The following is a 12,216-nucleotide window of genomic DNA, read 5'->3' as shown; positions in this document are numbered from 1 at the left end:
TGTGTGTGTGGCTCTGGATCTTTGATCATCCACATTTCACAGAAGCCAGAAATCAGGATTGTGTTTTCTTTTTGGAGACAAGGGCTCACTGTGTAGACCAGACTGGCCTTGCCTCTGCCTATCAGGTGCTGGGATTAAGGGTATTTGCCTCTGCTATTTATTCTTCTTTTGGAGACTGGTTCTTATTATGTAGTTCAGGCTAGCCTGGAATTCCTAGGCCTAAGCAGTTGTCTTGAGTAGCTGGGACTAGAGGCATGTGCCACTCTTTTCTGCTAGAAGTCAAGATTTAAAAACAACAAAACCGTTGGATTTCTCCAGTTTTACTTTTTTTATTATCTTTGTGGTACTAGGGATGAAACATGCAAACATGCCAGGAAGGCGTTCTACCAGTGAATCCTATCCCAGTCTGTCTTTTTTTATTTTTTAAGATTTATTTACTTATTATGTATACAGTGTTCTATCTGCATGTACACCTGCAGGCCAGTGTGTGTGTGTGTGTGTGTGTGTGTGTGTGTGTGTGTGTGTGTGTGTGTGTCCGGGCTCTGTCCTACCACGTGGTTCGCAGGGGTGGAAGTCTAGTTCCTTATCCTCCTGAGCCACTGTTGTGTTTTTGGTTTGATATGTAGCCCATGCTGGTTTTGGAATGCCTGTAGCAAACAAAGGATGGCCGTGGACTCCTTGCCAGAGCCACCTCCTGACTGCCAGGACCGAAGGCATGCACCACCACACCCAGCTGATTCAGTGCTGGGTACCAGTGGACTTGATGCTAAGCAAGCACACCTCCTCCTGAGCCCCCCCCCCCCCGGCCTCTTCATTAACAACTGTGTGTGGCTGTGGCTTCTGCTTGGAAAAGTGCAGCTGTGTGGTATTCTAGTGAATGTGCATTGGTGCTTTGCCTGCATGTGTGTCTGTGAGAGGGGGTTGTAGCCCCTGGGACTGGAGTTACAGGCAGCTGCCATGTGGGTGCTGGGAATTGAACCCGGGTTCTCTGGGAGAACTGCCAGTGCTCTTAACCGCTGAGCCATCTCTCCAGCCCCAGTGATAGCTTTCTCCGTTTTATGTCATGCACTGTGTACTTACAGAGGCCGGAAGAGGGCACTGAATCCCCTGAGGTTGTGAGCTGCCATGTGGTTGCTGGGAATTGAACCTGGGTCCTCTGGAAGAGCAGACAGTGTTCTTAACTGCTGAGTCATCTCTCCAGCCTACCGATAATAGTTCGGTCTGGATTGATAGGCCTTCAGGCAAGGAACCTGTCTGTTTCCTCCTGTCTGAAGTAGAGTGAAAACTGTTGGTCTCTTACCCAAGCCTCTCTGCTCCAGCCATACCTAGTTTTAGCCCAGCTCAAAACACAACAAAATAATGCTTTCATGCATTGGAAGCCGTGGGCTGGGTCAGGGTGCATTCTAAACTGTTTGAAATGCCTTCAGTGCCAGCACAGAGAGAAGGGCTGGTGAGGTGCCAGCAGGCTGTAATCTCGGCATTTAAGAGAACTGATGAGTTTGAAGCAAAACTGGTTATGTAGCAAGACCATTGACAGCCCAGCGCCCAGCCTGGGGTACTGCACAATTCAGAGCTAAAGACTCCCTCTCTCTTGCCTCATCCCCAAGACAGGAGATCACTCTATAGCTTGCTGGCCTGGAAGAGCAGGGTAGCCTCCAGCGTACAGAGATCCACCTGTCTCTGCCTCCTGGGTGCCGGGATGAAAGCCTCGTGCTACCACACCTGGTGGGCAGTGGTGGCACACATCTTTAATCCCAGAGGCAGAGGCAGGTGGATCTCTGAGACCAGTCGGTCTACAAAGCAAGTCCAGGACAGCCAGAGCTACACAGAAACCCTCTCCTGAAAAAACGAAAAAGAGTTTCTATTTTAAGGAATGAGTTTGCTCCGCATCTGGAGGCCTTGCCTTGGCAGCCTTATCTAAAGAAACCGTGGTGGAACAAAGCTTGGTGTGGGAGATAGGGTCCTGGAAAGAGTCTTGGACAGAGGGAACTTCTCTTTTGGAGTGAGGGGAACATTATGAGGTTTTGAGGCAGGCTTGCTATGTAGCTCACATTGGCTCTGAACTTGAATGATCGGCGTGCCTAGGCCTCTTGATACTGGAATTACAGCCATGTGCCCCCTCACCCTTCTAGAGAGGACTTCATGTGTGACCTGGGTCTGCTCACTGCTGCATGAGGAAGAAGTGTGTTTGCTCCACTGCCCTGGAGACCAGTGGGTCCATCAGATCTGTCCCTTCACTTTGGTGCTGACTGGGCCCCTGGCCCTATCCACTCACAGTGGAGGAGAGATTTGAGCATAGGTGCAGAAGACTTCCACAATGCTCATTCGATGGGCCTGGGGCATTTAACCCCAAATGCCCTGTGCTCCAGCGTTCTTGGGGAGTCATCTCTCCCCCCCCCAAACCCCCCCCCAGTGACCTCCAGCTTCATTGCACTTGTGGCTTAAGTACTTGCTGTCACCATCTGAGCCCCCCCCCATGACAGCAGTCAACAAGGGGGGTAGGAAGCAGTGTCCCACTGTGCTGCTATTCCCGAAGGGAGGATGCAGTGCAGGCAGTTGGGTGGGGGGACATGAAAGGGAGCAGGGTAAACACACAAGCCTGTAATTCTAGCTCCTCAAGACACGGAGGCAGGAAAGAAGGGCTGGGCTGTCGCTCAGCCATGTAGCCCTGACCTGACAGGCGTGAGGATGGGGGGAGGCACATGCCACAGGGAACAGCACCTGAGGTCAGCTCTTCACGGACCGGCTGCGGGCTGGGCAGCACGTGCTTGGCTAAGCCGCCTCACCAGCCAGAATATGCTGCCTCAGATGGGCTGGAATCATCTAGAAGTTCTCTTGGGTAGGCGTGTGAGAGCAAAACCTAGAATGAAGGAGAGCGAAAGCTAGCTATCTCAGTGGCCCACGCACGCCTGTGGTCCCGGCACTCTGGAAGGCGGAGCTCTGAGTTGGAGGCCAGCCTGGTCTACAGAGTGGGTGCCAGGACAGCCAAAGAGCAAAGAGAGAGAGCGCTACCAGGACGGTGGGCCCAAGGCCTTTGCTCTTGCTGTTGAGTGTGTTCTTTCCCTGGATGCTTCTGAGGTCACCTCAGTGTGGCCTGTTTCCGCTTATAAGGAAAAGCCCCAAACAGCCAGGAAGCCTTCCAGAAACTCCTTAAAGCCTGCTTCATTTGTGATGCAGAGTTCTGGAAACACTGTCTGGCCTTGCTGAGTTTACAGGGCCGGGGTCAGCCAGAACCCACAGCCTTGTGAGTGAGCCCAGGTGTGGCAGGGCTTCGTGCTGTGTGTGGATTGTGTCTGAGAAAGGTTCTGTGTAGTCCAGGCAGGCCTGGTTCTGCTAACTGCCCTGCCTCTGGCGTGCTGGGACTGCAGATCTGCCCACCATGTCCACCCATGGCTCTTTTCTACCGAACAGTTACTGAGCGGGACTGTGGCCGCCTCCCCTACAAGACAAACGTTATTATAGGTGCAGTTTGAAGTTCGCCAAAGTGATCAGCTCTGAGTGTGAACTGGGGGTGGGGGAGGCTTCCTCGTTTAAGCAGCCTTGCTCGGCCCCCACCTCCGGGGGCTGCTGCATTCATCTCCCCCCCCCCCCGGGGGGGGGGGGGGGGGGCGCCTTTCTCCCCCCCCCCCCCCGGGTGGGGGTGGGCGGCTGCATTCATCTGGGGTGGAGAGCGGGCCCTGGTGCCTGAGGACTAATTTCCTGCCCGTTTGCCCCTCACACCTTCCTGAGTCCAAATGGGAGGCCCAGCTGCGGGCGAGGGGGAGGGGCCCGGCAGATGGCGACATTTACATACAGCTGGGGACGCTCGGGCCGGCGTCTGGTGGCGACGCTGGGTACGGGGCGGGAGGCTTTGTTTTAAGAAGGGGGAAACACGCATGCACGCGCTCGCGAGGCCTTCCACGAACACACAGAGGTTCACAAAGAGCCCAGCATCCTCATCCGTGTCCGCTCACCGCCTCATCTGTGGGCCTCCCGAGCACACACCCACACCAGTGAGCTCACACCCAGCCAGCTGGGGACGCAGACACCGAACCCACGGGTCCCTAGGGTCCTGCATAGCGGGCAGGGCCGCCCTCAGAACCCCTTACAGCCCCGCAGCCGCGTCAACCGTCCACGCCGGCTGAACCGCCACCACCTCCACACGCACGCTAACGTCAGTTCATCTTCCAGTAGGCCTTGCCCGTGGTCACATTCAGGATGAGCTCAGCCAGTCGCCCACACAGGGTCCCGTCCCCGGCGACCCTCGGCCCCCAGGCTGCGGAGGGGGCGGGGCGTCCCCTCAGATATAAGGCTGCGGGAGCCAGCCGCGGCGACTCCCGGGACTACCCCTCAGTCTGTCCCCAAAGCGATGGTCTCCCCGCAGGTGTCTGCGCTTCCCCAGACGCTCCTTCCGCTGCTGCTCCTCCTTCCCCAGGTCAGCCTCGGCGGGGTGCACGAGGGGAAGGGACAGATGGGGTCGGGCTGACACCGGGCGGTCCGAGAGAGGGCTCCTGGGCCGGACAGACGCCAGGTCCCCGGGGTTCCCTGACCCTCCGGCCCTCTCCGCCCCAGGCCCTGCCAGCCGGTGTCTTCGAGCTGCAGATTCTTTCTTTCGGGCCGGGACCAGGCCCCGGGGCCCCGCGGCCCCCCTGCGACGCCCGAGGCCCTTGCCGCCTCTTCTTCAGGGTCTGCCTGAAGCCCGGGGTCTCCCAGGAGGCCGCCGAGTCCCTGTGCGCCCTGGGCGCAGCGCCGAGCACACGGGGCCCCGCCTACACGGAGCAGCCCGGACCGCCCGCGGCTGCCCTGCCGCTGCCCAACGGCCTCATACGGGTGCCCTTCCGCGATGCCTGGCCGGTGAGCCCAACCCCGACACCCAGACCTCCATCTCCGTCTAGACCTGTGCCCCAGAGCCTTAACCACCCCTGAAACCCACACTCCCAGACCCCCTCAGGTCCCCTCTTCGGGGATGTCTCAAAACTGGGCTTCCCATCTCTTTGTGGTTTTGTTTGGGTGTGTGTGTATGTGTGCATGCATGTGCGTGTGTAGTGGGGGACACACAAACGTGCTACAGTCACGCGTGGATGTCAGAGGACAGTTTGTGGGAGTTCTGCCCTTTACCGTGTGGGGCCCAGGAACTGAACTAAGGTTTTCTAGCTCTCAGGTTTTGTTTGTTTTTAGAAATAGGCCTGGCTGTCTTTGAACTCACTATGTAGCTGAGTCTAATCTTGAATTCCTGATCCTCCTGCCTCTACCACCTTATCCCACCTCTCACGTGTGCAACAAGAAAGCTGGTTCTGGGGTCTTGGCTTTTATTCCACATCTCTTTGCACCTGGGGCCCCTCCCAAGGACTTTACCCGGGTCCCCTAATCTCTCCTTATGTTTTCAAGCTCAGTTCTTCTGGTTGTTGCCTGCGGAGGTATCGGGTGGCTTTCAGAATCCTAGTGCCCGTCCCTGGACCCTGCTCAGAAAGGAGCGGGACCGTATTTGAAATCTAGACATCTTTGGGGACTTCACTTTCTCCATACTTAATTTCCTCGCCTGTGAGGTGCTACTTTCCTTTTGGACAGGGTCTTGGTGACCCAAACTGAGCCCTGGGGTTGCAGTATGTGCAAACACACCTGCTGTTTGCTGGCTGAGGCCCAGAACTGGCTTCCGGACGCCATGCTGTTCAGGCCTTCAGTGACCTTCCCTGAGCACTGGCCTTCGTTCTTACCTCCTTCCCTCCTCCATCCAACAAGGGCTCCTTCTCCCTCATCATTGAAGCCTGGAGAGAGCAGCTGGGGGAGCACGCTGGAGGTGAGTAGGCAGGGGCAAATTGGGGTTCAGGGGGCTGCCTCACGGTGGAGGATCAGTCACAGGACAGCTAGGCCTGTGATGTTGTCAGAGCTCGCAGGGGAGGGCTCACTGGCCGGACATGCTTGTTGCTCTTGTGGAGGACCAGGTTCATGTCCATGACCCTAGTTCTAGAACACCCTGTTCTTTCTTCCTGTGCTTTTCTCTCCCAGGCTACCCACATGCAGCTACAACACTCATACACATAAAATAAAACAAAACACATTAAAGCCCTAATGGCAGCAAGGTAGAGAGCACGTCCTGGTGCGGCTGAGCATCTGTGATGCGAAAATGACACACCCAAAGTGCTCCAAATGCACTCATTTTCTCTTATCTTTTGTAATGGAGCAGAACTTGCCATACACTGGGCATAGACTTTATCACTGAACCTTGCCTTCCTTCACTGCTGGAGTCTAGGCACACTCGCTACCGCTAAGCCATCTGCTTGGCCCCGATTTTGTTTTTGAAACAATGTTTTCCGTAGCCAGCCTGGCCTCAACATGGCCATAAATGCAGCTGGTCTTGCATGTCTGGGCCTCCCATCCACCTCCAAGGACTAGGATTACAAGAACTGCCCCCACGTGCAGGGCTTGAGTGTCTCTTTCTCGAAACAGGGTCTCAGGTAATGTAGACAGGCCCTGAATTAGCTGCCTCTGCTGGGCTCACAGGCGCAAGCGGAGCCACTACACAGAGGAAGGCCTTGCGGGGGCGCTCTGACCTCGCTTCCGGATGCCGCGTCCGTATAGACCCTGTGCCGCCACTGGACGTTAGAAGTGTCTTGTCTTAACACTCAAACATCCTGGGGCAAATACAGGGGTGATCTGGTTTCTGAGAAACCTGTTCCCTTGACATTAGGCGAAGTGTGACACGCAGGTCCCGGGCGCCCTAGGGAGGTGGGGGCAGGAAGGCTTGCTGAGGGCGCTTCTACCCTTCACCTCTCAGCGACAGGGAACTCCCAGGGCTGGATACGGAGGGTGGGGCCGCCCCGAATCCCGGTGCCCTCCTTTCGCCCCGCAGGGCCCGCCTGGAGTCTGCTAGCTCGAGTGGCTGGCCGCAGACGCCTGGCGGCCGGCGGCCCGTGGGCCCGCGACGCGCAGCGCACGGGAGCGTGGGAGCTACACTTCTCGTTCCGCGCGCGCTGCGAGCCTCCCGCCGTCGGGGCGGCCTGCGCGCGCCGGTGTCGCTCGCGCAGCGGCCCCTCGCGGTGCGGCCCGGGACTGCGGCCCTGCGCGCCGTTCCCGGACGAGTGCGAAGCCCCGCGTGAGTCCCCCGCCCGCCCTGCGCGGACCCCAGCCCCTCTCGCGGCCTTCCCGGAACCCGGGCCCCGGAGCCCAGCCTGCGCCAGCGTTCACACCGCGTCCTCTCTGCCCCTGCAGCCGTCTGTCGGGCGGGCTGCAGCCCGGAGCACGGCTACTGTGAAGAGCCCGACGAATGCCTATGCCTGCAGGGCTGGACTGGGCCGCTCTGCACGGTGCCCGTCTCCACCAGCAGCTGCCTGACCGCCAGGGCGCCGGGGCCTGCCAGCAGCGGATGCCTGTTTCCCGGGCCTGGGCCCTGTGACGGGAACCCATGTGCCAATGGAGGCAGCTGCAGCGTCAGTATTTCTCTCCAGCCTCATCTCCGTCACAGCTGTGTGCATGCGTGTGTATGTACGTGTGTGTGTGTGTGTGTGTGTGTGTGTGTGTGTGTGTGTGTGCGCGCGCGCGCGCGCGTGCGGCGTGCGCGCAGGAGGAGAGCAAATGCAGACACCGGTGTGTTCATCACACTCTCCGTTTAAGTGTTCGAGACAGGGACTCTCACTGAGCGTGGAGCTGGCCAGACCCGGGTTACAGATGTGCACCACCAAGCCTGCTTTCCCAGCGGGTGCTGGGAATCTGACCTCGTGTTGGCACAGAAATCATTTACCCACTGGACCGTCTCCGCGGGGCCCCAGCCCCCAGGGTCTCCCTGTGTAGACCAGGCTGGTATTGAACTCACAGAGATAAGCCTAGACCTCGTAAGCACTGGGATTAGAGGAGTGGGCTAACCCATCCGGCAAGCCCGCCCCCTGGGCTTCCCTTGGGTTAGCTTCTAGCTGTGCAGCTCTGACCGGAGCGCTCCTAACTCAGGCTAGCCGAGCGCCCCTGGTTTTTCTGCCTCGGCCTCCTTGAGGGCTAGGATTGCAGGTGTGCGTCAGCATCTGAGTTCCAGCCTTCCTGTCTGGAACTCTGCAACCTGGGCGCAAGCCAGGGACCGGCTATCTGGGGGGCCTTTCTGGAGGCAAGCTTGTCCGGCCGGCCTCTTGGACGGCAGGAGCGGGGTACGGGGGTGGTACCGAAGAGCCGAGAGGGAGTGGGCAGTGTCCCAGGGTGTGTGCTTGGCAGTTACGGAGTCCTGTGGGGCGCTGTGAGGTGAAGGTTTGGGGCTGGGGCACGTGTGGAAGGCAACAGCTCCTGGGGACCGGCCCAAGGCCGAGCCAAGGGGAGGGCAGGCCGGGTGGGAGGCGCGGGAAGGAGGGCGCTGGGGGAATCGGGGCCCTTGCGACGGGGACAGACGTCCCCGGCCTGGGCGGGGCGGGCCTGGCAGAGGGGCCTGCACGCCTCCAGTAAGGAGCGGGGGCGTGGCCAGCTGCGGAGCCCCGCGCTTCCTCGCCGTCGGAGGAGCCCGGGGGTCAGGCTCCAACACGCTGGGGAGCTTCACAGGCGCTGAGTCTGGGCTTCCGGTGGGGGTGAGGGCTCTCCCGGGGTCGGTATGTGACTCATTCTTGGGACTCCAGCACTTGGGACACCGAGGATCCCGGGTTCGGGGCCGTCCTGGCCTCCAAGCCGAGAGCCTGTCTTTTAGACTCGCTTTCATGGCGGAAGTGGGCATAGAGCCGGGCAGGTGAGGGTCACGTGGCAGGCATCTCCGAGCCGCGCCCACTCTGGGATTCCACGTGCAGAAACGGGAGCACGGAGCAGATTGAAGGGAGTGTGGGCAGCAGGCCCCGCGGGGAAAGCCCTGGGGCTAGACGAAGGGGCACCCGCGGTGGTGAGGGAGAAGGAAGGGCTTTGGCTCCGGGGAACCTCCCGCCCCAAGCCTGCTCTCTCTGTTCAGGAGACCCCCGGCTCGTTTGAATGTGCCTGTCCCCGGGGCTTCTACGGGCCTCGGTGTGAGGTGAGCGGGGTGACCTGCGCGGACGGACCCTGCTTCAATGGCGGCCTGTGTGTTGGTGGCGAAGATCCCGACTCCGCCTACGTCTGTCATTGTCCACCTGGTTTCCAAGGCTCGAACTGTGAGAAGAGGGTGGACCGGTGTAGCCTGCAGCCGTGTCAGAATGGTGAGGCCGGGAAGCCAGAGGGACCCAGGGGTAGGGCGGGGCGGGGGTTAGGGAGTGAGGGGTGAAGGGTGGGAGTGGGTGGGAATCCTGCGGGTGTGGCCTGCGTCCTAAGTCCCGGGCACGTGACCTTTCTTTCTCTGCCCAGGCCATTCTGTGTCCTTGCCTCACGGGTATCTGCTGGGAGCCCTGCCTGGCGGGCCCTAGGTTAGGAGGTAGCCGAGGGCAGCCCAAATCCCTGCCGACCCAGAGCGGCCCTGGGATGGCTGGGGCTCCGCGCGTGGCGTGTGCCAGGACACAGAGCCACTGCCGGGAGGAGCGGGCTCAGGCTGGTGACCCGGGCAGACCCGGGGACCCGCTGGCAAGCTGGTAGAAGGCCTCTTGTTGGGTTTGTTTGGGTGAGCGAGGTGGAGCCGCAGGAAGCTTCTGAGCAGAGGCGAGGCCTGACTTGACACAGGTAGTAAACGGTTAGACGGGGCCACGCTGTGCGCAGAGTGCACACCTACAATCCCAGCCCTCCAAAGAGCAGAGAGACGGGAGGATCAGAAGTTCGAGGTCATTCTGGGCGATAGAATGAGGTTAGACAAACAAACAAAAAACAAAACCCAGGAGCAGGGGTAAATAAGACCACGAATATAAAGAGCCTGGTGGACACAGTGATTGTGAAATCCTGTGTAGGCTTGAGCACGGTGCCGTAGTTTATTCTGGCTCTCTGGGGGCCGAGGCCGGCGGATCTTACGCTCAAAGCTAGCCTGGGCTCTGCCGTTTCCCCAGGACCGGCGCTCGTCTCTCCCACTACCCCGTCTCGGAGGTGGCCGGGCCGCGATGGGGGCCCAGCGGCTCCGGGCTGAAACGGAGGGGGAGCGAGTTTCCTGGAGGGGAGGGCGTGTGAGCGGAGACGGGGATGGACGCGGGCCGCTGGCTGTCCAGGCCTGGGAAAGCCTGCTCCAAGGGGGGGGGGCGGAGCGGGGCGCCCGGTGGTCACCGACCCCCCCCCCCCGTCCCCGCAGGCGGCCTCTGCCTGGACCTGGGCCGCGCGCTGCGCTGCCGCTGCCGCGCGGGCTTCGCGGGGCCGCGCTGCGAGCACGACCTGGACGACTGCGCCGGCCGCGCCTGCGCCAACGGCGGCACGTGCGTGGGGGGCGGCGGCGCGCGCCGCTGCTCGTGCGCGCTGGGCTTCGGCGGCCGCGACTGTCGCGAGCGCGCCGACCCCTGCGCCTCCCGCCCCTGCGCGCACGGGGGCCGCTGCTACGCCCACTTCTCCGGCCTCGTCTGCGCCTGCGCGCCCGGCTACATGGGCCTGAGGTGCGAGTTCCCCGTGCGCCCCGACGGCGCGGACGCGGTGCCCGCGGCGGCCCCCGGCGGCCCGAGCCCGGCCGACCCGCGGCGCCTCCTCCTGCCGCCCGCCTTGGGGCTGCTGGTGGCCGCGGCCTTGGCCGGCCTGGCGCTCCTGCTCGTCCACGCGCGCCGCCGAGGCCCTGGCCGCGACCCCGGGACTCGCCTGCTGTCCGGGACCCGGGAGCCTTCGGTGCACACGCTCCCGGATTCGCTCAACAACCTGAGGTCCCAAGGCGGTGCCGGGGACGGCCCCAGGTGAGCAGGCGTGCCTTCGCCAGCCTGGCCCGCTGCTTGAGCATCTTCCCGACTCGGCCCTCTCTCCCCGGTGTGCACCCACCTTCTGATGAGGTCATCGCGTAATTCCCGCTTGCCGATCTGTGGTCCCGTCTGTCTTCCTGTTTCTCTCCTGTCACAGTTCGTCAGCTGACTGGAATCACCCTGAAGACAGAGACTCTCGATCCGTTTATGTCATACCAGCCCCTTCCATTTATGCTGGAGAGGTAGCTACAGGCTGGGTTCCCGCACTCCAGGACTTGGGCGCTGGGCTTGGCGGCAGCCTGTGTGTCCGCCCCCCACGCCCAATGTCTTTTCTAATGCTTTTTCTCGTTTTGTTTTTTAGGCCTGATCCTGCCCCTTCTCTGTCATTGCCTGGAGATGGAGCCTGAATGTTTGTATTTGCTTTGTGGTGTTCAATCTCTGCCCCCTCCCTGAGTGGAGGCAGTTTGAGAGGACTTTATTATTGTACATAAGACCTATTTATAACCTCATTTTTCTCATCTCAGAGACATCTATAAAGGTTCTTATTTTGATCAACTACATCAGGCTGAAAACCATGTGGGGTTTTGGTTTTTGTTTGGTTTTTGGGAAGGTTTCTCTGTGTAGCCCTGGCTGACTGTTCTGGAACTTGCTCTGTAGACCAGGCTGGCCTCAGAACTCAGATCTGCCTGTCTCTGCCTCCCAAGCCTGGGATTAAAGGTGTGCACCACCACCACCAGGCAAGAACTGTGTGTCCGGTGTTAAAGCTAAGGGCGAGAGCTGTCTGCCAAGGGGAATAAGAGAGATCTCAGAACTCAGTATGTAAAGCAGTGGTTCTCAACACAGGGTCAAAAGCCCCTGGGGGGGGGGGGTTGAACACCTCTTTCACTGGGGTCACACATCAAATACCCTGCAATAGGATGTTTACATCATGATTCCTAATAGTAAAATTACAGTTACAAAGTAGCAATGAAATAATTTTATGCTGGGGGGTCACCATAGCATGAAGAACTGTACTAAAGGGTCACAGCATTAGGAAGATTGAGAATCACTGGATTGCTTCTTTTTGTTTTTTGAGACAGAGTTTCTGTCCCTGGCTGCTCTGAAAACTCAACCTGTAGACCAGGAACTCAGATATCCACCTGCCTCAGATTTTTTTTTGGGGGGGCGGGGGGTTAGAGGACACTGGATTGTAAACTAAGCAACTTTTGATTTACAGTTTGCAGCAGCGTTGTGGCTTCTGCTTCTTGCATACTGAGAATTACAGGCGCCCACCACCACACTGGGCCTTTGATAGAAGGGTCACCAAAAGTTGTTAGGCTTGTGGTTATAGCACAGGGGAAGGATACGGATTAAAATCAGCCAAGGAGTCTGGCATTGGTGGCACAGGCCTTTAATCCCAGCACTCAAGAGACAGAGGCAGGCAGAGCTCTGTGAGTTCAAGGCCAGCCCAGTCATAGCAAGCTTCAGGCCAGTGAGGGATACATAGTGAGACCCTGTTTGGAAGCTAAGGCAG

The 12,216-nt window shown here is 59.4% G+C and overlaps 1 protein-coding gene across 1 annotated transcript; it reads left to right on the top strand.

The window, feature by feature from the left end:
- Nucleotides 1-4,214: 4,214 nt before the first annotated feature.
- Dll3 (delta like canonical Notch ligand 3) lies at nt 4,215-11,266 on the top strand. Its single transcript, XM_055594946.1, has 9 exons — nt 4,215-4,414; nt 4,552-4,833; nt 5,719-5,776; nt 6,830-7,072; nt 7,189-7,406; nt 8,888-9,110; nt 10,118-10,700; nt 10,861-10,945; nt 11,065-11,266. Exons 1-9 carry the CDS (start codon nt 4,349-4,351, stop codon nt 11,068-11,070), a joined length of 1,764 nt encoding a protein of 587 aa, XP_055450921.1. The 5' UTR covers nt 4,215-4,348; the 3' UTR covers nt 11,071-11,266.
- Nucleotides 11,267-12,216: the final 950 nt, after the last annotated feature.

This window comes from Psammomys obesus, unplaced genomic scaffold, assembly GCF_907164565.1.
Source record: "Psammomys obesus unplaced genomic scaffold, mPsaObe1.curated_primary_1811, whole genome shotgun sequence".
Lineage (NCBI taxonomy): Eukaryota > Metazoa > Chordata > Mammalia > Rodentia > Muridae > Psammomys > Psammomys obesus.
The sequence above is the reverse complement of the archived record's forward strand: the minus strand, read 5'-3'. Positions and strand labels throughout refer to the sequence as shown.

Coding starts and splice junctions, on each gene's coding strand:
- Dll3 (XM_055594946.1), top strand. CDS start 4,349: ATGGTCTCCCCGCAGGTGTCTGCGCTTCCCCAGACGCTCCTTCCGCTG. Junction 4,415..4,551: donor TGCTGCTCCTCCTTCCCCAG/GTCAGCCTCGGC, acceptor TCTCCGCCCCAG/GCCCTGCCAGCCGGTGTCTT. Junction 4,834..5,718: donor CCTTCCGCGATGCCTGGCCG/GTGAGCCCAACC, acceptor CCATCCAACAAG/GGCTCCTTCTCCCTCATCAT.